At 29.2% G+C, this 24,386-nt stretch overlaps 2 protein-coding genes across 2 annotated transcripts in view; one reads left to right on the top strand and one right to left on the bottom strand.

The window, feature by feature from the left end:
• Positions 1-4,016, top strand: part of LOC129916115 (protein O-mannosyl-transferase 2) — a 28,482-nt gene extending 24,466 nt beyond the window's left edge. Inside the window, exon 13 of the mRNA XM_055995904.1 lies at positions 3,339-4,016. Coding sequence (XP_055851879.1) covers positions 3,339-3,532 — 194 coding nt within the window. The 3' untranslated portion in view covers positions 3,533-4,016. The remainder of the gene's footprint in view (positions 1-3,338) is intronic.
• Positions 4,017-9,612: 5,596 nt separating this feature from the next.
• Positions 9,613-23,160, bottom strand: LOC129916119 (methanethiol oxidase). Its single transcript, XM_055995910.1, has 6 exons — positions 23,033-23,160; positions 11,297-11,460; positions 10,694-11,163; positions 10,154-10,637; positions 9,965-10,090; positions 9,613-9,897 (listed from the first exon to the last, which is right to left on the bottom strand). The coding sequence occupies exons 1-6, from the start codon at positions 23,046-23,048 to the stop codon at positions 9,700-9,702; spliced, it is 1,458 nt and encodes a 485-aa protein (XP_055851885.1). The 5' UTR covers positions 23,049-23,160; the 3' UTR covers positions 9,613-9,699.
• Positions 23,161-24,386: the final 1,226 nt, after the last annotated feature.

Genomic DNA, 24,386 nt, shown 5'->3' with positions numbered 1-24,386 from the left:
CAAAGTTTATTTGAGTAGAGAAGGTATTTGAGACACAGAAGTGAACAAGCTGGACAAAGAAGTTTTTCAAGTCTCAATTTTTAGTGAAACTTATTTGCCTTTTTTATTAGAGAAGGTTAAGCATAAATAATTGTGTCAATGAGAGTTTTTACTGTATTAACATTTTACAATTTTAGACCATTCGCTCCAAAAAGGAATCGAGAACACTGCACGTACCTTTACTTTTTTTTTTGTTCTTGTTTTAAGCCGGATGGGTTTAAGGAACTTTTATGAAAGTTCTATTACGAAAATTTGTCACAAGTTCACAAAGTTAATTTAAAAGTTAAGTCCTTTTCGGATGACGATGCTTCAGTACAGTGTCGTCGTCGTCGACTGGCCTGCAAATGATGGCACTATGATGCCAACCAGCCCAGCCAGCCAGCTTTTGCGCTAAGCAAAATGCAATGAAAGTGTTTCTCACTTAAACACGCTAAGGTTAATTTTCTTCATCTCGAAGCAAGTAAGAAAAAAAAAAAAAAAAAACACGATGAAAAACTTCAACTTTTTATCGGTTCAATGGAAATTTTACTGAACATTTATTATTGAATTTGGCAGGGTTCATTCAAAAGTGTTGCAATTTTATACTTGAAAAACTTAAGTTTTTGAAGACTTGACAAAAGGGTTTTCTTTTTGAACTTTTTTTGCACTTTTGAATATAAAATATTTTGTGAGAATTTTGTAAAAGTTTTCTGAAATTAAGGTTATAAAATTTTATGAGTTTTTTTTTTTTTTTTTAACGTGAAAATTTTATTTTATTGGATAGAGGTCATTAAATATGGAACAGGTTGGTCATAAGGCATTTCAGGCTTTTCCATAGGTACTACTTTTGCATTTATAATTTTTATTTCTAAACTGTTGATTTATTATAATTGTTTTTAGATTTTTCTGCCAATTCGAATACAATTTTTTAAATATTCTTTTGTAAAAATTATAAATTTTTTTTATTAACTTGACAACAAGGTTGTTTTTCTCTCATTTCAACACCGAAAAAAAAATTTGATAATAACAGCTATCAAATTAACATTTTTGAGTGACAAAAGTCGTCCAACAATTAAAATATCAATTTTGATATTTTATCATATAATTTTGACATTTTTTAATTTTAGGTGGATAGTGAAAATTTCACTTTGACAATTAAAATATCAATGTTGACTAGATTTTACGTTTTAGTTTATTATAATGAAACCTATTTCTTTAATTTTCTTTTTTATTGTTTTTATTATTTTAAGTATTTTCTTTCTTTTTTCAAAACATTACTGAAAGGGAATATTCTTTACAAAATAGTGGTGATATTATTTTTTCTATTATAGGTGATAATAATTGTTTTGTTATTTTCTCCCAAACTATGTGAACAAAATCTTATTGTCGATCAAATTTTCTCAGTAAATCATACATTTTACTTCGAAAAAACAGAAAGCGCCTTTAATTTAGTACACATTAAGAATTTTTTATTTAATATTTTTCAACAATTTGGAATGAGAAATTGATATTAAAAAAATGATAATAAAATATCAAAAAAATTTCCAAAATGTGACATTTAAATATCATCCTGATAATAAAAATATTGTTTAAACATTTTAAATATCATAAAACACATTTTATAGAGCATTTTTGGCTGATTTAAAAAAAAAATGTTAATTTGATATTTAAAAAATGTTAAATTGATATTAGTTTTTTTTTCGGTGAAAAAAAAGTGTATGGATTTAATAAAGTTAAGTTAAAATTTTATTTTCAGTGCAAATATTTTTCTGCTGCAATACAAATTTTTTTTTAATGTAATTTTTTTCATATTTTTGATTTAAACAAAAAAAAAAAACCAATGCATTTCTTATGGGAGAGATTTTTTAAGATTTTTGAACTCACTTAATTTTTTAACTCACCACAGCTGTAAGACAAGACCGAAAAAAAAATTTATACCTACCACGATTTTTTTATCGCAAAACAATCATGCAACCCATTGTTTTTGCAGAAAAAAACTTACAGCTTTTCACCGCAAATATTTTTTTTCAAGAAAAGTTTTTTTCTTTACAATTATTTTTTACAATTTTGCCAACGAGTAATCTAGTTCAATGTTAATCCGACCTTCAGAGTCGACTTACATCAAAAAAAATTTTTTTTTTTCATTCCTATTTTTAAAGGCGCAATTAATTTTACTCATTACTTTGCTCAAATCGAAAAACTGGCTATGGAACTTCTTGTATAAAATACTATTTCCTTTTAATTGAGTGTTTTTTTACCGACTTCCAAAAGGGAGGAGATATTCAATTCGTCTGTATTTTTATTTTTTTTTATGTTTGTTACCTCATAACTTTGGACTAAGTGAACCAATTTTGATAATTCTTTTTGTGTTGGAAATTTCAATTTCGTTCAGTTATGGCTTTAGAAACCATAAAACCCAGTTTTGAGCCATGAAATTCGGTTTTGTTTTTTGATAAAAATGATTATTTATTTCAATTCCATTCAAGAAAGATCCAAAATTGTACCACTTTTCCGACATTTGACATCCAAGAATTTCATAGGTTAAAATTCTTGTTTATATTTAATATGCATCCATTTTAAATTAAATCCTCTCTCCTCTAATACATCTTCCTTTATCTCAAAATTTCGAAAATATAAATTCAATAAGACAAACTCAGTTGCATATAAATAGATCCAATCCATATTCTCACGCTTCAATATCATCAATTTCTTGATATAGATTTATATTGAAAATGCAAACACGCTCATTTTATAATATATAAACACAGCAAGCAACAAGTTTGTATTTATTATAACCTTTCCAACCTAACTATACAAGTAGGTAGGTACCTAGTAGACGTATTGTAGAAAAGCTCGCCTGGGGGATTATATCCTTGAAAATTGAAAAATTGCTTCTTGAATATTTTTGTCATTGAATCAGGAGTTGCTGCTGCATTGGATCATATCCAAGCATTTTGCATAAATTTCGTTTCAATTTTGGAAAATAAACGTTATACAGTTTTGAGAGTAAAACGTCTCAAAGACGACACAACAACGAAAATGAAGGTACATGACTATATTTGACTTTTCAATAGTTGCATGATTTCAAGGATGTTATATAGATTTTCTAGTAAATTTGTTATTTTCATTTTTTGTTGAATTCAATTTTCTTAATACATTTTTTGTATAGACATTAGAAAAGGATGAAAGGAAATCTCCTTCGTCTTTTAAAATGATATTTTTACACTGTTTTATAAAGTTTTTAAAATCATATTCGAATAGAAAAGAGTTAAAAGACATTTATACATATCATTAAAAACTTTTTTTTTTTATTCTTACAGGAATCATGTTCAACTACATAACTGCCCGTTTGTCAAGATGGACACAGCACGTAATAATGGGAACCTTGATGTCGATTTTGGTCTACAGTTTCATGTTATTCTCGCCACTTGCATATGGAGCAACGGGCCCAATGGCTAATGAGGCCAATTCAACGATGTACCGCCTTAAATGGTTGTCATCGTGGGAATTTTAATTAGATACTGGGGATCCGAAAGAGAGAAAGTCAATCCTTGTCGTCATCGTTGCATTGTTCCTTCATATATAGACCTTCAATACACTGTGATTCTGTGATGAAATCCCTTCATCGTCGTAATGGTAGTTAGTGTGTAGACAACTGATGGATCAGAGAAAACAGCCGCAGACTCGCCTTGCCAAAAACCATTATGTTCGACATTTTGCAACACACAGAATTTCGAACAACGATATGAATCATTACCATCACAACGAGCATGGATGGATTTACGGCTGATGGGCATCGTGTATTACATTCAAGAGTTGGTTGGAGGAATTAAATTCTTGCATAGGTCCATTTTCGTGAATTGACATTATTGTTTCGTGAGTTAAAATTTGGAGGGATGCAACGCTGAAGACTGGAAGGACTTTGAGTTTAACCTTTAATGAGATTTTATGGCAATTTTAAGAAATAGTTTCTTTTTAAGTGTTTTTGACTGAATTATTATGATGGGATGTCTTAATAAAATAAATAAATAAAATATTTAAACCATACTTAAGTTTTTAGTACATTAATTAATAATTTATTGTATATATTTATTTTATGGCTTTTAAAAGCTGGTTAGAAAGTTACCCGAGGTCTTTGAAATGGTATCTACTAGAATCTAAAAGTTAGATATAACAAAAGATTTTGACGAAAGACACAAAATTGATGAAATATATAACAAATAAATTGACGTTATAACCTAAAAGCATACTAATGTCCATACTCAATCTAAAATTTAACGTAGTGAGGAGGTTTTGTAGGGTTGTGATCAAAATCCCGAAAACCGAAATCCCGGAAACCCAAATTCAGAAAATTAGAAATAATGTAGAAAACCTAAAATCCATAAAACACAGAATCCCGAAACCAAAAAATCCGTAAATTATTAAATTATTACATTATCCTTTACTGCCTATAATACTTTTTGATCCGCCAATTTGGTTTTTTGGGACCAATTACAGATTTTACTGTAATTTCACATATAATTTTTGAAGTGAAAACTTCTTTAGTATCGTAGTGATTTGAAACAAGATGAAACGAAAACGCGACACGAACATTCAACTTGTTATAACTTTTTTGTTTTAATAGATAGATGAATGAAATTTGCACTGTAGATAGGCAATTAAATAAACTATAATTGTACAAAATTTCAATAAATTTCATATTCAAAACTCAGAGATAACGGTACAAGGATGTTCCTTTTCAACACACGTTATATCTTTTGATTTAGTGCACATACAAATTTGATTTAACTTTAATACGCATGCTGATAACATAACCTTTTATTTGATATATCACACATAACGGTAGGTGCTCTACAAGTTACACAATCTTAAATTGAAAAAAATTTAAAAATACCTCAAAACACCTGTGGAGATCTATTGTCGATGACCAGCCACCAGTGTAGAAAGTACCGTTATCTCAGTTTGAAATATCGACATGGTTGGATTTAAAAAAATCTTACTTTCTTTGTAGGCATGGTAGAAATATGATTGATACGTCATAGAAAAAGTAAAATAAGCTTTCAGATGATATTTTATCATAGGTTGTCATTTAAAAAAATATACTTAATGGGAGAAAAAAGATTGATTTTTGTACTTTTTTGATGAAAAAATTGATTGGGTTCAAAAAATTCTAGCTCTTTTTGTAGATGTTGTATAGACATGGTCGATATAAATATTTTGAGCTGAAACAATAAGCTTTTGGGTGATATAAAATTTATAATAGGTGGTTGGATTTAAAGGTGATAGAATAAAAAAAGGTAGACTTTTCGATTTTTTTTTGCAAGAAAAATGATTTTTTAAGGTTTCACTTCTACCACGTGTGAATTGCACAGATGATTTTTTTTTTATAAAAACTCCCAAATTAAACTTTTTTACCAAATTTCGTTAGGGTGACTCATCATTTTTGTTTTCAGTAAAAAAAAAACACCCTTTTTAACAATGATATTATTATAGATACTTTAGATTCTTGTTTCTTATCTCAAAAGTAACATAATTGCTGAATTTCAATAGGGTACCACTAGTATTACACACTTTTTCAAATATACCCATAATTTCTCTACACATAGACCCTCTGACATGAAAAAACTTATAGATTCATTTTATTCGTAATTCCCCTATGAAAAATAATATTTTAATTAATTTCGTAAGGGTAACTTTTGTAACATTGATTTTATCGGACTTATAGCGGATTTTCCTTATTTCCAAAAAAAAAAAAAACACCCTTTCACCTAAAATATTTGTATAGACTGTTGAGATTTTTGGTTTCTGTTATAAATCAAACATATGCAGTTATGCACCGGGTTTCATTGGTGAAACTTTTTTTTCCCAGTTTTTTGTGGTATTAATTCCAAATTTCATCATTTCTTAGAAACAACACCCTTGTACTCAAGATTGTTTTGTATACTTTTAAGATTCTTAACTCTTATAAGAAACGAAACTTTTCACCAATTTTAAAAAATTAATGAAATTTATATCAGCTATTACAATACCTTTCTTACCATAACTCAACCCATCAAAAAAACGCCCTTTCACTAAAATTATTTTTAGAAATTTTAGAAATCCCTGCTTTATCTTAAACCTTCATCCCGAATTTCATCAATGTATCTTGTTTTCCACATGGGTTTCGAAAATATTTAAATATTTAGTTGGAAGCGGGTCATAATTCTGCTTGTCAAAATTCTGTACGACAAAATTCTGTGGGGTCAAAATACTGTAATACCATAATTCTGTACGTCATTATACTGTAAATACAAAATTCTGTACGTCAAAATACTGTATCAACAAAATACTGACATGCAAAATTCTGTTTTGTAAAATTCTGTACGGCAAAATACTGTATATCAAAATTCTGTAAAAATGCTGTAAAAAAATATCGTTTTGATAATGTAAAAAAGTGCGCGCGCACTTGAGGTAAAAAATAAAACTAAATTTTGTATTATAAACAAGCAGAACTCAGCAGAATCAAACACAATCATATTATATTTCTTAAAACTTCACACAAACACGCAATGAAGTTTTTTTTTTTTACTTAACCGTAACAATAATTTTTCTAATTTTGTATATATATATTTTCTCAACTTCTCATTTTAAAAATACAAATTTCTGCAACAAAACACAAACTAGCAAATACATACGCCAATCCCATCACAATCAAAATCCACTCGAAATCTTCTACTTTCAACGATCGCCGATTCGGTTCAGACCTAGCATCTAGCTTCTTAATTTGTCCAAGTCCCATTAATTCATAAAATGCGTTTTTAAGCCAATACTCCATCAATCCAGCTGATTGTGTTGCCAAAATATGATGATTTAAAATTTTCTTATAAATTGAATTTTCATTAATTGAAAAAGGTGATTGCATATTATTCAACAAGCATAATTCTTTAGACCATCGAAATAATTTTTGACCGTAGAAAATTTGTTGATTTTCATAAATCTTCCATTTATTAATAGGAACAGCAAAGGCATAGTTAGTATCAAGTTCATCTCGGAGTTTTATAAAAGATTCAATGTTTTTTTCTCCTAAAAATAGGTGTGAGTATTCTTGCATAAAAGTAGGTCTTAGTTTAAATAAGATATTATCAATATCATTTTGATATGCAATAATCTTCAAACCAAATGAATTCAGGTCTTCGAAGGATCTAATGATTTTTTCCCTTGGAGGTTTCGTCATGAATGACTGAAGAAATGCATCATACGATGTTACTATCATGATTCCAAGTAAAAAGATCATGGAATAAATCCATTTCGTAGTAAATGAGGCTTTTGGTATCTCAGAAAACGATTGTCCAAGTATCCCACGAAAACAGTCAATGAAGGAGCCTTGATGTGATCCTGACAATTTAGCAGCAGCTTCAAGTAACACCGAAAGCAATATCAATAAAACGATTGTCAAAACGAAGGCTTTCCAATTAAATACAAATGCAAACACTTTATAAACGGGAACGTTTGGCTCTATAGGCAACATGACACCAAAATCGAATGAACAAAAAGGATATGAGAACCATTGAATTGAATTTTGGTGAAATACCCAACTTTGAGCTGATATTTCTACCTTGCCCTTTAGAACAAGCTGATGAAGATCGTAAGAAGAATGTGATCCATTAACATTCGAATTATCCAACATGGCATTGTGCTTCTTGGCAAAAGTATTGAAAAGGTTTCCCACAGAACCGCTAATAACACCTTTAGCGTTTTTAGACTTGATTACAGCTGTTTGTCCTGTTCCAAAAAAAATTGGTAATGTTGAGTTCTGAAGGTTTCGCATTCGATCAGGAAAAATATTTGAATTCTTGTTGTTCCAGAAGAATTCTGTAATTTTAAAGTTTCCGAAATTGCTATAACTGTAGTAAACCGAAGAAGTGACAAAATCTTGAAAGACAACCACAACATTAACCATTCTATTTGACCAACAAAAATTGAAAATACTCTTTAATTTCTTCAAATTGTTTCTTGAAGAATTCTTGAGCACAAAAATGGTCTTACAAAATCGAAGGTGTTGAAGATTTTCCAATAGTCGTTGAAGATATACATCACTTGAATCGAATTGAACAATGGTAAGAAGGTTTTCATTGAACTTTCCCTTCAAATAATATGAAGAGACTTCGGTTGCGAGTATCACTGGAATACCAACTAAATTTACAACGTTACGTATGAAATTGTCATCGAAATTGATATCGGTAGAAATGTGGTCATGTGTTGGTTTGAAAAGAAATACGCTTTCAAATTTCTCGGCTTTGTGGATATTATCGATGAAACTGAGGAACTTTCCTTCGGTTTCCAAAAATTCAGCAGAAAAAAAGACAATGAAAGTAATAAGAAGATTTATTGCGTTTCTCATCATCGTGAATTTTTGAAATACTCAAAAAACTTCTATAATATTTTGTACTTAACTCATACTTCTGTTTTTTAGAACTCAACTTCAAATGCAGCAATGAACAAAAACTTGAGTTGTAACGTAGTTTATCAGTCTATTAGTGATTCGAGTTATTAATGCTTTTCCATATCGTACCATCACTAAATGGTGTAATGGATCGTTTGATTGAATTTCGAAAGCAATTTATATTATTTCTAGATATTTCTGTGATATGTTACAAATGACAATTGCAGTCACTATCTATTAAATGAGAATATTAACACTGAACTGGGTAAAAAAGAAGCAAGGTCAAAGAACTCATAAAGTCTTAAAAATTTCGTTTGTTTTTTTTTTCATCTTGGTGAAATAGTTTCAAACCCTATTAGAACTGACAAATTAGTATATAAAAAGTCTACAAAATTATCTTGAGTGAAAGGGCATGTGGAAAAATTTTTTTTGAGTGAAAGAGTGTTACCTTGAATGAAAGGGAGTTTTTTGGAGCATTTATAAATGACCCACGTAAGGCATTTAGATATTTAGAGCATTTAGCCCAGAATAAGTCAATGATTCGTTAAGAACCAAACATGAAAAGGGCCTTTTGGTGAAAGGGTGTTTTTTTTTAAAGGAAAAAATATCAAATCTAACATAATTGCTGAATTTCAATAGGGTAGCATTTTCTTACTTGGTTTTTTTTCACACATTTTCTATTCACCTTAAAAAAAGTCCTTTCTCATGATAATAAAATGCATGACTGGGGTTGTACGTATTTTCTCCTAGAATTTAAATAACTAAAACTTTTAAGCCTTGTTTAAAAAAATTTGGAAAAAAATGTAAATGAAAAAAAAAAAATAAAAATTGGTTTCTGTCTTATGAAACAAATTTTATCATTTTTCTTTAGGGTATCACTTTTATTACCATTTCGTTGGTTAAAATTTTAAATTTCAGCTTTTCTTGAAAAAAAAACATCCTATTCAAGAAAAATATAGATTTTCAGTTCTTATAAAAAGCTTTTCCACCGAGTTTTTAAAAAAATAAACATTATTTATGTAAACCGTTATTAAACATTCTCACACAAATCAATTCCTGGATTTTCCGACTTTTTGATTTTCGGGATTCCGAATATCGAAATTTTGATCCTTACCTTTAATTTCATCATACATATTTGAATTTTATGTTTTTTAAAGGCAAACTACAAAATCTAACTGACTTTAAATAAAATTTAATTATTTTATTTCAGATAAACAAAAATGTACAAAATATAATTATGGGAATATAATCCTCTGTTTTTAATTTTCATCTGGCACCAACCAAATATCAGAGGTACAATCTCCTCCAGGATAACGAATTTCATGCGGTAATGCTGGCCCATATGGTTCATTTCCAAAATCAACCAAAAAGTCTTCATTGACTTTCATTCCACCATTGACCGAATCAATGTCTAACATTGTAATAGTTCCACCAGCAGCAACCATTTTTGGATAGAACTTTGAAATTAAGAAAAATAAGTTATTACTTACCTATATTTCATGATTAGATAATAAAAATTCTTACTTGTTTATCCCATGGTGAGCATAATGAAGTTGAAATATAAAGACGCTTTCCATCCAAAGACAACTGCATCATTTGTGGTCCACCCTCAAGGCGACGACCTTTAATAATACGTGCTGGTGGTTGTTCCTAAATTAAAAATGAGACCGAAATTACAAAAAATTCTAATCAACATTTAGATGGAAGTCCTACCGTTAACTCTTTGTCTTCAAGAACTTTAACTCCTGAATCTTTACAAATCGAACCTCCAAGAAAAACTTGACCAACTAAATTTGGCTTCTCGGGGTTAGTTATGTCATACTGACGAACATCACCATGCAACCAATTGTTGACATACAAAAACCGATCATCCAAAGAAATAAGAATGTCCGACATCATTCCTCCAATATATTCGGAAGCCATTCCTTCGACCTTTTTTTGTGGTACGTCAATAACCATCTTGGCTTCAAATTCATCAGAATCAGGCTTCTTTTTGAAATGGAAGACCTTAGAATTTAGACAACATCCAACATAGCCTTGAGGTTGTTTTGGGTCATGGAAGAATCGTACTTCCAATGGAGTAGCACCTTCGAAACCCAAGTCGATGGTTTGTATCAAGGTTTGAGTTGACCATTTGTAGAAATTCAAACGACAACCGTATTGACTGAAATCTTTGATGTGGCTCTCACTCCAACCTCTGTAAAATTTCATTCGTAAAAAAAAATGTCTCCATGTGTTCTATGACCAACTTACGAACGCCAAAGTTTTGGTGCACCCCATTCGGTCGATACCATAGCATCGAAATATGGTTGATACCAAAAATCATATCCACAAATTGCCTTCTTATCACCTTTAGTCCATGTTCCCAAACAATTCATCTCAGAGTCAAATTGAATAAAGTCACCCTTGGTATTGCCATCCTTGTCGCCCATGGTCGAAATCAAAATATTCCCATTGGCAAGGCAATGTGAAGTATGAGGAGCTGTAACATTATGTTGTTTCAAGACATCTCCACTAACTTCTTTGACAATTTCAGGTTTTCGTGGATCTTTAGCAACATCAACGACATAAATGTTGTCCGATATCAAACATGGCATAATCAATTTGTCTCGTTTTGGTACGACTGATGCATTTTCATCAATCAAATGACAGCTGGAACAGGCATTCCATCCAGTATGATGGAGTTCGTTGTTCTTGCGATTGGTGTATGTTCGATGAATGATCTGAAATTAAAGATAATTGATAAAAAAGCTTTACCACAGCGATACACTTTATGAAAAAAAAAATAAATTATAATCTTATGAGTAAATGTTATTTAAAAAGCAAATAAGCTTTAAAGTTGAGTCGTGAACTCACTTGGCAATATGTTGGACTTTCTGGATCAACATCAACTGTAGACAAATAGTCACCATGTGGTTCATCTAGATTTGGTTGTACCGTGATAACATAGAGCAGTTTTTCACGTGGACCTTTTTTCATGGCATCAAGTGGTGTTGCATAACCAGGACCACTGCAGCATTCTATATAAAATTTTGAATAGTTGAATTTTAAGTTTAAAATGTTGAGACTAAAATTTTCTGCTGAAAACAAACATCTTAAAAATGAGATGACCGTTTTCATGTCAACTAATTTCACGAAGTAGTTAATTTTGTACTGAATTATTAAAAATTTTTAGTAATCCTGTAAGAATACACAAAAAATTGTCAAAGAAATACAAAAATTTATATCACTGAGGGAAAAAATAAATGTTGTTGTTTCAAAGATGAACTACTTTGTTTTATGTGACTTTAAGATACGAAACCATCAAAAATTAACCTTTTTTCCACGTTGATTTTAAAATGTTCATCTTCAACGCAAAATCATTCCGAATAATACACTAGCCCAAAAAATTAAGGGAACAAAAAAAAAATCGTGATTTTTTAGTGATTTTCGATAGGCTGTATCTCAGTAAAAAATGATCGCATCGTGACAAAATAAAAAGCATGTGAAAGCTCTATTCTTCTAGTTTTAGGATTTAATGTTTGAATATTTTCTTTCTAACGGTAAAATAGCTAAATTGTTTTAACTGTTCAAAAACCAAAATTTTCCAATTTTTTTTGTTTTTACTTTTCTCCTAAGAAAGTGGGAAAATTTTTTCTGATAAAATAATTATTATTTTTAGAAAGGTTATTTATTTAGCTTAAAGATTCAGTTTGTTTTTAAACTTCTACGATTTTTTTTAGACTGCAATATCAGTCATCAAACCAAAAACCATACTTTTGACTTTGACTATCAATATCTCAACAACGGATCATTATACAAAATATTCAAGGACACATTTAAAAACTTCATTCAATTCTCTACAAAGAAATTAAGTTAAAAAATTTTCAAAACTAGGAAAAGTATCCAAAAATGGTATAAAAAGCTTTTTTTCAAAATTTAATTTTCTTTAAAACTTTTAATTTTTCCTTGGTTTATCTTACATTTAAACGATATTTATCAATAAAATGTTCAAATAAACTCAAAAGAATTTGATTTTGCTCATAAAATAGTTACAAGAAGTAAGTCATTTAGACCTGAAGAAATATGGTGTTTTATTTCATCTCAAAAATTCAAACCCTCACAACAGAAAAACCGCTTGATGAATAAATCTGAAACTTTGCATACTAATTCCAGGTATCTTAAGCTTCAATAATTAAGCCTCAGTTTAATCTCTCAAGTAGCACACTTGTGCATAAATTGGTGTAAATTCATTAATTTTGGTGTATGATTGAAAAAACTGAAGAAAAACTTAAGATTTTGGTGTATTTGTCAAGAATACCGGTGTAAAAAAAACACCATTGTATTTTCTGTGCATAATTTCAACATTTGAATTGAAATTTGGTGCAAAAAATTAACCGGTAAATTAATCGTTTCTGCAAACAACAAATATAGCATATTTTTTGCACTGTATATAGTAGATAAATTAAACCATTTTTATTTGCTAAATATGTTTTGGTGAAGCTTTAACACCATATGGAAATAAAATGCACTAAAATACATAAAAATAAACAACAGAATGTAATTGAAATTATTCAGTCGCCATTTAATTCTTAAAGACACTCCAGCTCGGGCATTTATCAAATGTAAGTACAAAAGCTGATTGAAATTCAATTAAATTAATATTATTTAACTTTACAGGTGTTAAGATACACACCGCATACCATAGTTGTAAAAATGTAATGTTGCTGAAATATTTAATCGGTCAGGAAATCATATGAGCTTTCCTAGATTGGATTCCAAGTTAAGCAATGTTATATCCCTATTTATCAACGCAAACGTTGACCACAAATATTTTAGAGATTTATTGAAGAGGAAGTTGAGCCGAAAGTACCAAAAAAGATAAAGTCAGATGCAAATTTGGACAAAAAGGATGGAGAAGAGGATCCGGAGGCACAAAAAGTCGATAAATATGAAGAAGATGTTGTTGCTGAGGCACAAGAACAAAATTATTAAAAAATGAATGTATGAATCGAAAATCACTAAAAAAATCACGATTTTTTTTTTGTTCCCTTAATTTTTTGGGCTAGTGTAGTTAAATCAATGTGGTTTTCATTGATTTTACGTTGTTTTATGGTGGCTTTTCCCTCAGTGTAACAGGCTGATTTTTGGTATACAGCTCCGTGTTAGGGTGGTTTACAATCTGTTAACATATTTTTTGTCTTAAACCTACCGTTTTTAAAATAAAAAATGTTGTGGCTTTGGCCCCTTATAATGGGACTAAATAACAGGGGAAACTTCTGGACTTTTTACAGATTGTAAACCACTCTCTGGTATACCAAAAATCCGCATGTTACAATTTTTTTGTCGACGACAAAGAAGAAGTTGTTGTTCAATTATTGAGTGAAAGTGTTATTTAATATTAGTTTAGGTGTCTTGGCACCTAGACCATAGCTATATTTTACATTATTTGCACGTTGTCCACAGGCACTGGGGCGTATACGTGCTTTTTTTATATTTATGTATTGGATTTTTTTTAAACTTCATGTGAAAGAAGACTGTTGATCAAGTTATATTTTATTTTCATGTAATCTGACGATATGACACATTATTTTAAAGTATTTTACAATGCTCTAGAAAATACTGTGAGGTTCTTGTGAGTTTTTGTTTTTCTTATTTTATTTAGTTGTGCAAAATTTTATGTCGGGGTTAATTGAAACATTTTTTCAGAGTAAGTTGTAGCAAATTTGAACTTCTTCGTTTATTTGTTCAAACTGATAGAGGAAGTGTATGGAATACTAGGGCTGTAAAAGTAACGACAAAATGAGTACCCGCATGTATAGGTTACTTTTGATACTAGTACCCGCATCAATAATATCGTTACTCGTTACTTTCGTATGCTTCGTATTTTTCGTATATTTCGTATGTTTCGCATGTTTCGTATGTTTCGTTACTTTCGTTACTTTCGCATGCTTCGTACGTTTCGTACTTTTCGTATATTTCATGTATTTGATACGTTTCGTATGTTTGGTATTTTAAGTATCTTTCGTACGTTGGTATAAGAGTGAAAAAAAATTTTGTTTGAAAAAAAAACAAAAACAATTTGTATAATCTAAGCTACATTTTAAAGCCATAAGCATTAATTTAAGTTGCGGTGTTCTCATGTTATAAGAGTTTGAAGGTAGCTATACTGATTTTTTTTCGATTTTTTTTTTTAATCAAACGTGGAAATTTTTTTTTATTTTTTTCGATTTTTTCGACAAAACTTTGGTAATTTTTTGTTTATATCCGTTCAGTAATCTTATCACAATTCTTTAGAGACCTTTATTTCAAAAGAGCACCGCGCAGATCCCGGAATATTAACACTTCAATACAACCATGTCGAACAATTTTTAATTTTTTTTCTATTGACAGTGATTTTCAAACCTCGTTTTCTCGGCTTTTTTTCAGTTGAAAATTTTGAACTGAAAATTAACAATTTTTTTCAAAAACCAAAACACTTTTGTACATTCTTAAGCTACATTTCAAGACCATTAACAAAAATGTCATAAACACATTGGTTGCGGCATGGGTATATGTATTTCGGCCACATAGAGAAAATACTAAAACGGGTCTTTTGATATTTCTGTATGAATTATTATCCATAACTCAACTATACCTTGGCACTACTGTTTTTATCGAGACAAAAGTAAACTCCAGATAATTATCTGGAGTTAGCATTCCGACTACGGTAACGATATCGATACGAGATGCTAAATGCGCCAAATTGAGTGTATCACTTCGTTTCGTATCTCATATATCTGATGATTTAGTATTAAAATTTTAATGGGGTCGTTACTCGTATGTTTCGTATCTCGTATGTTTCGTTACTTCAGTACCCAGTAACGAAACATGCGAGTAACGATACTGTTTAGAAAGTAACGTTTCGTTACTCAGTACTGAAGAAAATACCCGCATTTTAGTAACGAATACATACGATTTGCTACAGCTCTATGGAATACCAAAATATAAACCGATTTTTAAACACAAAAAAAATCAAATCTTATTCAGTTTTTAGACTTCAGGGTTATAAAAATACTAAAGGCTACTTAAAAACCAAAAGAAAAAATATCGCACTTTATTTAATAAATAAAAAATACAAAAAAACACAAAATTAAAACTTAAAAAAAAGTGACCCAAATATGGACCACTGATGTTTTTTGTAAAATAAACGTATAAAATACAATTTTGATGTGATGAAATCACAAATAAGTTTATTGGTTTCTGTGCCAGAGCGCCACAATGGTGAATCGATAGTTTCATCAGGAAAAGAATTAAAAAGTCTGAAAAGCGTTTTACAAGGAAAGCCAAAAATGTTCGATGCTTTCAGAAAGCCCATTTGTTTTGACTTCACGGCCGCGATGGCCTTCCTCATGGCCAAACTGTCCCAAATCGTTCGTTTTTTTTCTTTTGGTGCCATGTAAAAAACTAAAAAAAAAAACCTATGTGAAGGAAAAATTTAATTTTTATTTCCCTGAATTTACCTTAATACTTTTTTTATGCAAAAGTTATTAAGTATTTTCATATTGATAAAGAGACTGACTAAACTATCGGCCTATAGAAAGTTTTTGTTACTGTGCGGGAGTTCAAAAAAATAAATATTTTTAAAATTTTTTCCCAAACGTTTTCTTTTGAGAATTTGAATACATTTTAATTTATTTTTATTTTGAATAATATTATTTCAATTGACGAATTAATAGAGATTAAGAAAAGTATTTAAATTTTTTGCAAAAAACGGCAACGCTATATTTCTGTTATCCATTTTTTTTGATTTTTTTTAAATTTATATTAAAGCTACGAGTACGTATATAATTTCTTTTATATCAAAATTTAATTGAAATTCACATCACGCTTACATATTATGCTTCTGTTGTAATCCGTTTGTAGCAACTCATTGATTCTTACAAGTATTTAAGTAATTCAGAATTTCAGCATCACCAATCATCTTTGATATACATATCATATTTATTAAAACTTTGCATTGAGAGTGGTTACTGATTTAGCATAATATTAACATACTTATAAGATAAGTCTTAACCAAACAACAAGATTAGATAGTACAAGTTATCTAAGAATTAAAACTAAATACATTTTGTTTGCTACTTAATATTCAAGTGATGAAATTGATATTGGCACAACTAATATACCTTTCCTGTAATAATAAGATTACAATGTATTAAAAACTATGCACTTATCTAATCTTGTTAACAGTATATCATTAAGTACCGGAAGTAAAACACTTCTTCATTACAAAAAAAAACAACGACAACACTTACGATATGCATATATGATACTAAAAACTTTTTTTTTGAATCCGATGATTAATTTTTTTTAATTTCCTTATCAAATTGAGTTCAAGGGTTTTACAAATTGAAAAACAAAATTCATTTATTTTTTTGGTGCAATATACATAAGTAGGTACTTCTGATACAGCAAGTACCTGGTATAGGATTTGTAAAAAAAATCGAACAAAAGATAACAATCAGACAAGGCATTATAAAAATTGATATTGCGAAATAAGCTAGCTATCGATAAATCAAATTGAGAATAATTTAGTATTTGTTGCTAACTAGTTTTAATTTTTTGCTTCATTATTTCTCATTTTCTTCTTCGCTGAAGGAAAAAAACTGCTAAAAATGAACAAAACCCACTTGGATTTAAATATTTTTCGAAATGGTTACGTTGAACAAAATAATTTTTGAACCAAAAAGTTATTTGAAGTGGGTTCTTGATCATAAAACATTGTTAGCAAATTGGAACCAATATACTTTTTGAAGTGCAAATTTTCCCACTGATAACATTACTTACTAAAATAAATTGCACGACTGGGGTCGCACGTACTTGCTCTTATGGTAAAAGTTACTCTAATGTTAAAGTTTTTTATTGAACAAAATTAGGGAAAATTTGACATTTTCACGGAATTTCGTTAGTGGTACAAAAAAAATAAAATCCGTTTTTATAAATAATAAAATACCGTTTTAAATGATCTTTTGCAAAAAACAAAGTATGCCATTTTATTTCTAGTATAAAAAGGAATTTTTAGAAAAAAATTTTCGAAAATCGTTAGAGCCGTTTTTTAAAAAAATAATTTTTTATATATAAAAATTTTCTAACATTTTTCAAAAAAAAGCTGATATGCAATTTTGAATAAATAATTAATTTACACATAAAAACAAAATTTCAAATTTTTTCACCAACTCGTTTCCAAAAAATTGATTTTTCAAAAAAAAATTTTGAAATATTTTTTAAAAATCCAAAAATGTGGTTTTTGAAAAATTTTAAATTTTTTAAAATAATGATTGATTAAACGTTTCTGTATTAAAAATTTGGTCGAAATCTGTTATGTCGTTTATGAGAAATTCATAAATAAAAAAAACCGTTATATGGCAGGTACCGTTGATAACGGTACAAAAAATATTTTTTTTATTGTCAAAGAAGGCTCTTATCTGTAACAGTAAGCAGAAAAATTTTAATCAAAATCGTTAGAGCCGTTTTTCAAATAAATCAACTTTTCTGTTTCCGTTATATGACAGGTACCGTTAGTTTTGGTCCTAAAAAAAACTTCAATTTCTCCTCTAGGGAATCACTCAAAACTGTTAACTACCAAGTTTAAAGAAAATCCCTTCAGTAGTTTAGGATGTAGCTCGAGGTTCTTACAGACAGACAGACAGACAGACAGACAGACAGACAGACAGACAGACAGACAGACAGACAGACAGACAGACAGACAGACAGACAGACAGACAGACAGACAGACAGACAGACAGACAGACAGACAGACAGACAGACAGACAGACAGACAGACAGACAGACAGACAGACAGACAGACAGACAGACAGACAGACAGACAGACAGACAGACAGACAGACAGACAGACAGACAGACAGACAGACAGACAGACAGACAGACAGACAGACAGACAGACAGACAGACAGACAGACAGACAGACAGACAGACAGACAGACAGACAGACAGACAGACAGACAGACAGACAGACAGACAGACAGACAGACAGACAGACAGACAGACAGACAGACAGACAGACAGACAGACAGACAGACAGACAGACAGACAGACAGACAGACAGACAGACAGACAGACAGACAGACAGACAGACAGACAGACAGACAGACAGACAGACAGACAGACAGACAGACAGACAGACAGACAGACAGACAGACAGACAGACAGACAGACAGACAGACAGACAGACAGACAGACAGACAGACAGACAGACAGACAGACAGACAGACAGAATTGCCGGACCCACTTTTTTGGCATTCTCCATCATCGTAATGTCATGTAAAATTGTTATCTCGAGTTCGATTTTTTTTACGAATCCTAAACTTGCCCTATAGTACCTATATCGCAAGTAAAAATGCATACTCGATTTCGAAAAAAAATAACGAAAATGCAATATTTAAACAATACAAATAGGTTTAAGACTCAGATTATATTATTTGTTTAAAGAAATGTTTAATGATGTTGTATAACATTTTTGTCAAAAACTAATCCTTAATTATATTATAATTATAAAATTGAACAATACGGGTATTTTGTTGATTTATTTTAAACTTATTAGACCAAAACTTAAAAACACTCTGCAAAAATTTTTAATAATTCGGCCATTCCATTTGCATTTTTAGGACATTTTCGCGCTTATTATCCAGTTTATTTCGTTGAAGAAGCAATATTTTTTCTGGAAACTTGGTGGGTCTTAAGGGCTTATGATAAAGTTGAAGTTCTAGAAGTTTCAAGAAAAACTAATTCGAAATAGCTAAATTATTACGAGACAAAGACGTTAACGGAGAAGAATTGTACGCGTCTTCGCCGTTACCGCTTTATCTGTGAATAATTTGGCTACGTTTAATTAGTTTTTCGTGAAACTTCTAGAACATCAACTTTATCATGAGTCCTTATAGGACCTACCAAGTTTCAAGAAAAAAGATTGCTTCTTCAACGAGATAAACTGGAAACAAGCTTAATTATGTCTTCTCCGTTACTTTGGAATGGCCGAACTACAAAAATGAATTTTTGGATTTTAAAAATGATTGATTGTATAGTTCAAATTAAACAAATAAAAGACCTTAATAAATAACAAAAATTTGCGGTTTAAATTCTGGGTTTGTCTTGGCTTAGCAGTAAGAGGGTGTGATTTTTAGGTATTTAGCAATCCTATACAATTTCATTCTCACTTGAAAGATATTGTATTCTCTTAGATAGAGTCTCACAGTTTTTACTTTGCATTTCAAAACAAAATACTAACACCTTACAAAGTATTTTATTATTCAATTGAATTCATTAAAATTTATCATACACACGATACACGTATGAATTTGCAAATTACCTATTAGAACAAAATGCGAAATAGAGCAAACTAAGAAAATAAACAAATTGTTCCAGACAGTGTTATAAAAGCCTTTTCTATTGTTATTCATTTCATACCCCATAGCTATTAATATTCGTCAATAATGAAAATACTAATTTGTATTGAAAAATATAATACCTACACTAGGTGTGGCAAAATATACATTCTATAAAATTAATGACTTGCAATAAAAACTAAATGTTGATAAGATGATGACATTGATAGTGAATTTCGCAAACTAAAAAGAGAAAATGTCACGTTAAAAAAAAGCATTGGAAATAGTGCATTAGGTCAAATGTATAAACTTTGGGGTTTGTTTTAAAATTGATTTGTCATGTTTGATATTGATTAAGATTATTTTTTTCTACGAAAATTATAGTAATTGCATCGCTAAGTCGCAAGTACGTGCTCTTTTGTATAAGAGTTTCTTAAGGTGTTAAGGTAAATATTAATAATTTATTTTTTTAGTTTATTAAAAAATGTTATAAAAAAAATATGTTGTTATAAAAAAAATAATATGTTTTTTTTGGATTATTAACCCCTTGTAACCCAACATCGTAAATTTTAAAATTAATAATGTCAACAACTGACAGGGTTTTACCTATAATAAAACACGTATTTTTAAATATTCAATAAATTCAATATTTACTTAAATATTTCGATATTTACGGAGTAAAAAAATAATTTTTAATAATTTATTTTTATATACAAATGCAAAAATTCACACAAAAAACTATGTAATATTTATTTTTAGTCACTTTCTTAAAATTCAAAAACTAAACCCTGTTGGTTTATCCAGAAAAACTATTTTTTCTGAATTAACACAAATTTGCTTATGTTCAAAAAAAGTCCAACTTTCAACATTAACTCCCAATTAAAAACTATTGGTGCCATTTATTAGAAATATGGCGTACTATTTCGTTAAAGCAATTATTCAAGATTATGTTAGAAGCTTCGAAATTTGTACAGCTTTTGTGCGATCTTTTCCGGTTTGTTACAGAAATGTCACATGGGGCTACAAGGAGGGGTTAAAGCATCTTTTTAAATGGTTTTTACCTTGATTACTTTTATAATAAATAATTTTAAGAAAACAAAAAAATTATTAAACAAGTACCTATTCGGTTTTTGTTTAAAATTCTTCAAAATAATTATTAGTAGGTATGACTATCAAAAACAAAAATTTCAAAAATAAAGTTCGCAGAGTACTTTCTGGGCTAAAATATGAAAAGTGTTAATTTTTTAGAGTGGAGATGAAATCCTCCCAAAAACTACACAAACTAAATAAAAAAAATGGTGGAATGAAAGAAGCAAAAATTGAGAAAACTTTATGTTTTTATTTTTTAAGCATATCCCGTTTTGGTCACATTTCTATTTTTTATTCTTTAAATATTATAATGATTCACTTTTGCACGAAAAAAACACACCGACAATTATTTATTTTGCATGTCGAACGAATTTCGACAAAACTCATATATCAGCCGTAAGAAATTTTGTGGGCTAAAATTTTCAGAATAGCATGTAAGATGTAAAAATTACGTTAATGAAAAAAAAAATACAAATTTTAAATAATTCCAAAAAGTATCTGCGTAATATTTTTTATCATACAAATTTTTTTTTCATTTAGGTACAGAGTTTTGGAGTACCTACAGCATTTTGAAATACGGAATTTTAAATTTTCAGAAATTCAAAAAACAGAATTTTAAATTCAGGAATTTTAAAATGCAGAATTTTGGATTTACAAATTTTTTAAAGAATTTTACAGAAATAAATGGCATACAGAATTTTGGAAACCAAATTTTGGCATTTGCACAGGTATGATCCCAAACCTTAATATAGGTAAGCCAAATTATCTCTGTCTTTGGTTTCGAATTATTTAGGTATACTTTGTTAATATAAATTCTCTTTAGCTTCTGAGGTTACACAGATCATATTTTAATACGATTTAATACGATCTTTTTCATACATCAACACCAACACATTCGAGCTGAGTGATGCATCTTACGAAATCGTCTTGTTGAGATACATGATGCTCTCAAAATAAAAGCAGATACCTACTTATCTACTTTGTGTATTAATATTGAGTGGCTTTTATTATCAAAACAATAAAAAGAAATTACTTCTTTAAACACCCGCCGCCGACTCTACTAAATTAGAGGATGACTTTATCAATGAATGGTGTATACTTATTATATGGATAATACAGGTCAAGTATAGGACTCGTAAAAAAAGAAAACCTTGATTTTCTCAAAAAAAAAAAAAAATGTACGACTGGGTCGCATGTACTTCTGAGTAGCTTTAATGTTAAAACTTTTAATGAAAAAAAAAACTTTAAAGAACAATAATTGTAACATTTTTTTTTAAGGAATTTCATAAATAATGTAAAAATATATAATTTTTTTTAAATTACTAAACACTATAATATGTACAATCAAATTTTAATCAAGATCGTTAAGACCATTTCTGAAAAAAATTGACTTTTGTCTTTTGGTGACATGGAAGCAGGGTTGTAAAAAGAATTTGTAAAAAAAATATATTTTATACACACATTTTTAGACTTTTTCTTAATATTCGTTCTATATTTTTTTTAATTTCAGAAGGATTCGAGTACATTTATATGGATATTAAGATTCTAAAAAAAATTAAAAATCAAAATTAACTTTCTATTTCAAATTTGAATTGAAATTGAAAATCAATTTTTCTGAAAGCATTTTTTTTTTTTTTAAATTATTCTAATATATCGAATAGTAATTTCTTAAAAATGGGTTTCAAATTAAAAAAAAAAACATCTGTAACGATTTTCAAAAAAACTCTACAAATTTTTTAGAAGATACAAAAATAAAGCAAAAATTCATACTTCCTTTTGAGGTCAAAACCATTTAAAAATATGTTTTGGAATTCTTACACAAAAATTTTTTGTTTTTTTAACATTTCTAATAAAATAAAATCAAAACTAATCCTTTCGGTTTTTTTTACATAAAGAACCAATTAATCAGTTTTTTCCATACAAGCAAGTACGTGCGACCCAGTCAAGCATTTTGTTTCTCTTTGTAAACACACACATTTTTGTTTATTGTTTGCATTTATAATAAAGATGCTAAAATTATTTTTGTATTTTTCATTTAAATATAAAGATTCAATTTAACAAAATATTAACTTTAAATAACATGTTATTTCTTTACTACATTGTAAGTACATAATAAGTTCACTGAACTTTTATTAAGACTTACTTTTTAACTGAACCATTTTTGTTGATAAAGTTATTGGAAAAAAATTGGAAAAAATACAAGGACAAAGAAAAATCACAAACAACCGTCTCGTCTGGAGAAAACTAAACCGGCAACTGAATTGAAAATTGAAAGCAACAAAAGTAATCAGCAGGTTATTTGTCTTTGCTTTGCTTGTAGTGGATAATAATCAAATAAAAATTAAAAATAAACAGCTTTTCGCTGAGATTAAACAAAATGCTGATTATACTGCTGAAGTGCTTTTACTGATAAACAAAAATATACGATCCAAACTTTTGTGCTGAAAGCTTTAAGTGAGCTTTTTTAATTGTGCAATTCACAATGATCACAATTAAAATGAATTTCATGGTTACCACTGCTTTGTTAAAAAAAAGTTAAGATTTAATTTATTATGAACATTTTGTACATGTTTGTGGTGCAATGAAATATAGGCAAGCGAAATACGGCTAACATTCAAAAGAGAAATAAAGCCAATTTTCAATAGTTGGCTATACTTTGGGTGACTGAAATAGGGCCAAAATTAAAATTGTCTTATTGCGCTTTTATTCAAAAAATTTGGCTTAGCTTCATACAGTACGGTAAATTTAAAATTAACTGTGTCGTTAAATATGAAAAAAATTAAATTGAAGTTTTGAAAAATGCGACCGTACGCTGCGTGCGGCTGTGCTTCGGTGGTGGATCGGCAAAGTTTCATACAAAAATTTTCTCATATGAGAATACGTTTAATTTTTACAAACCAAACACAAAGCCGGAAAAATTTTGAGGTATATAAAAATAAAATTTTTTTTTTGGTTTTTTTAGGACGTTTTCCCGGATTCGCGACAATTACTTCTCAAAATAGTTTTATTTCTTGCAGAGAATTTTTTCATTACGCCCAAAAAACCCACTATAAAGAACTCACAGGAAGAATCAGTGTTGAATAATTTTTCTTTTACAAAGATTTGAAATTTCGAAGTTTAATCTTAAAGGGTCACTGTGGTGTATGTGGAACATTTTTTAATACAATTTTTGTTGGTAATAATTTTTTTAGGTTGGCACTAGAAACACCAAGAAAATAGTCATAATGACGATTTTTTTCCAATTTTCTTTGTAAAATAGAATTTTCTTAAGAAAAATAGAAAACCCGCTACAAAAGGTAAAGCCATAATGAAATTCTCTCTCAAACCCAAAAAAGGAAAGCTGTTAATATGCTTATCGGCTAATATTTTATAACGTAAGCATACTTGAGTTAGTAAAAATTTTTGTATTTTCGAAAAATGTTATGAAAAAAAGAAATTAAAAAATTTTGGAAATGAAATGTGCAAACTTGGAAAAACAACTTTTAAGAGTGAAAAAT

Source organism: Episyrphus balteatus, chromosome 3 (assembly GCF_945859705.1).
Source record: "Episyrphus balteatus chromosome 3, idEpiBalt1.1, whole genome shotgun sequence".
Taxonomy (NCBI): domain Eukaryota; kingdom Metazoa; phylum Arthropoda; class Insecta; order Diptera; family Syrphidae; genus Episyrphus; species Episyrphus balteatus.
This window is presented reverse-complemented; position numbering and strand designations above follow the sequence as displayed.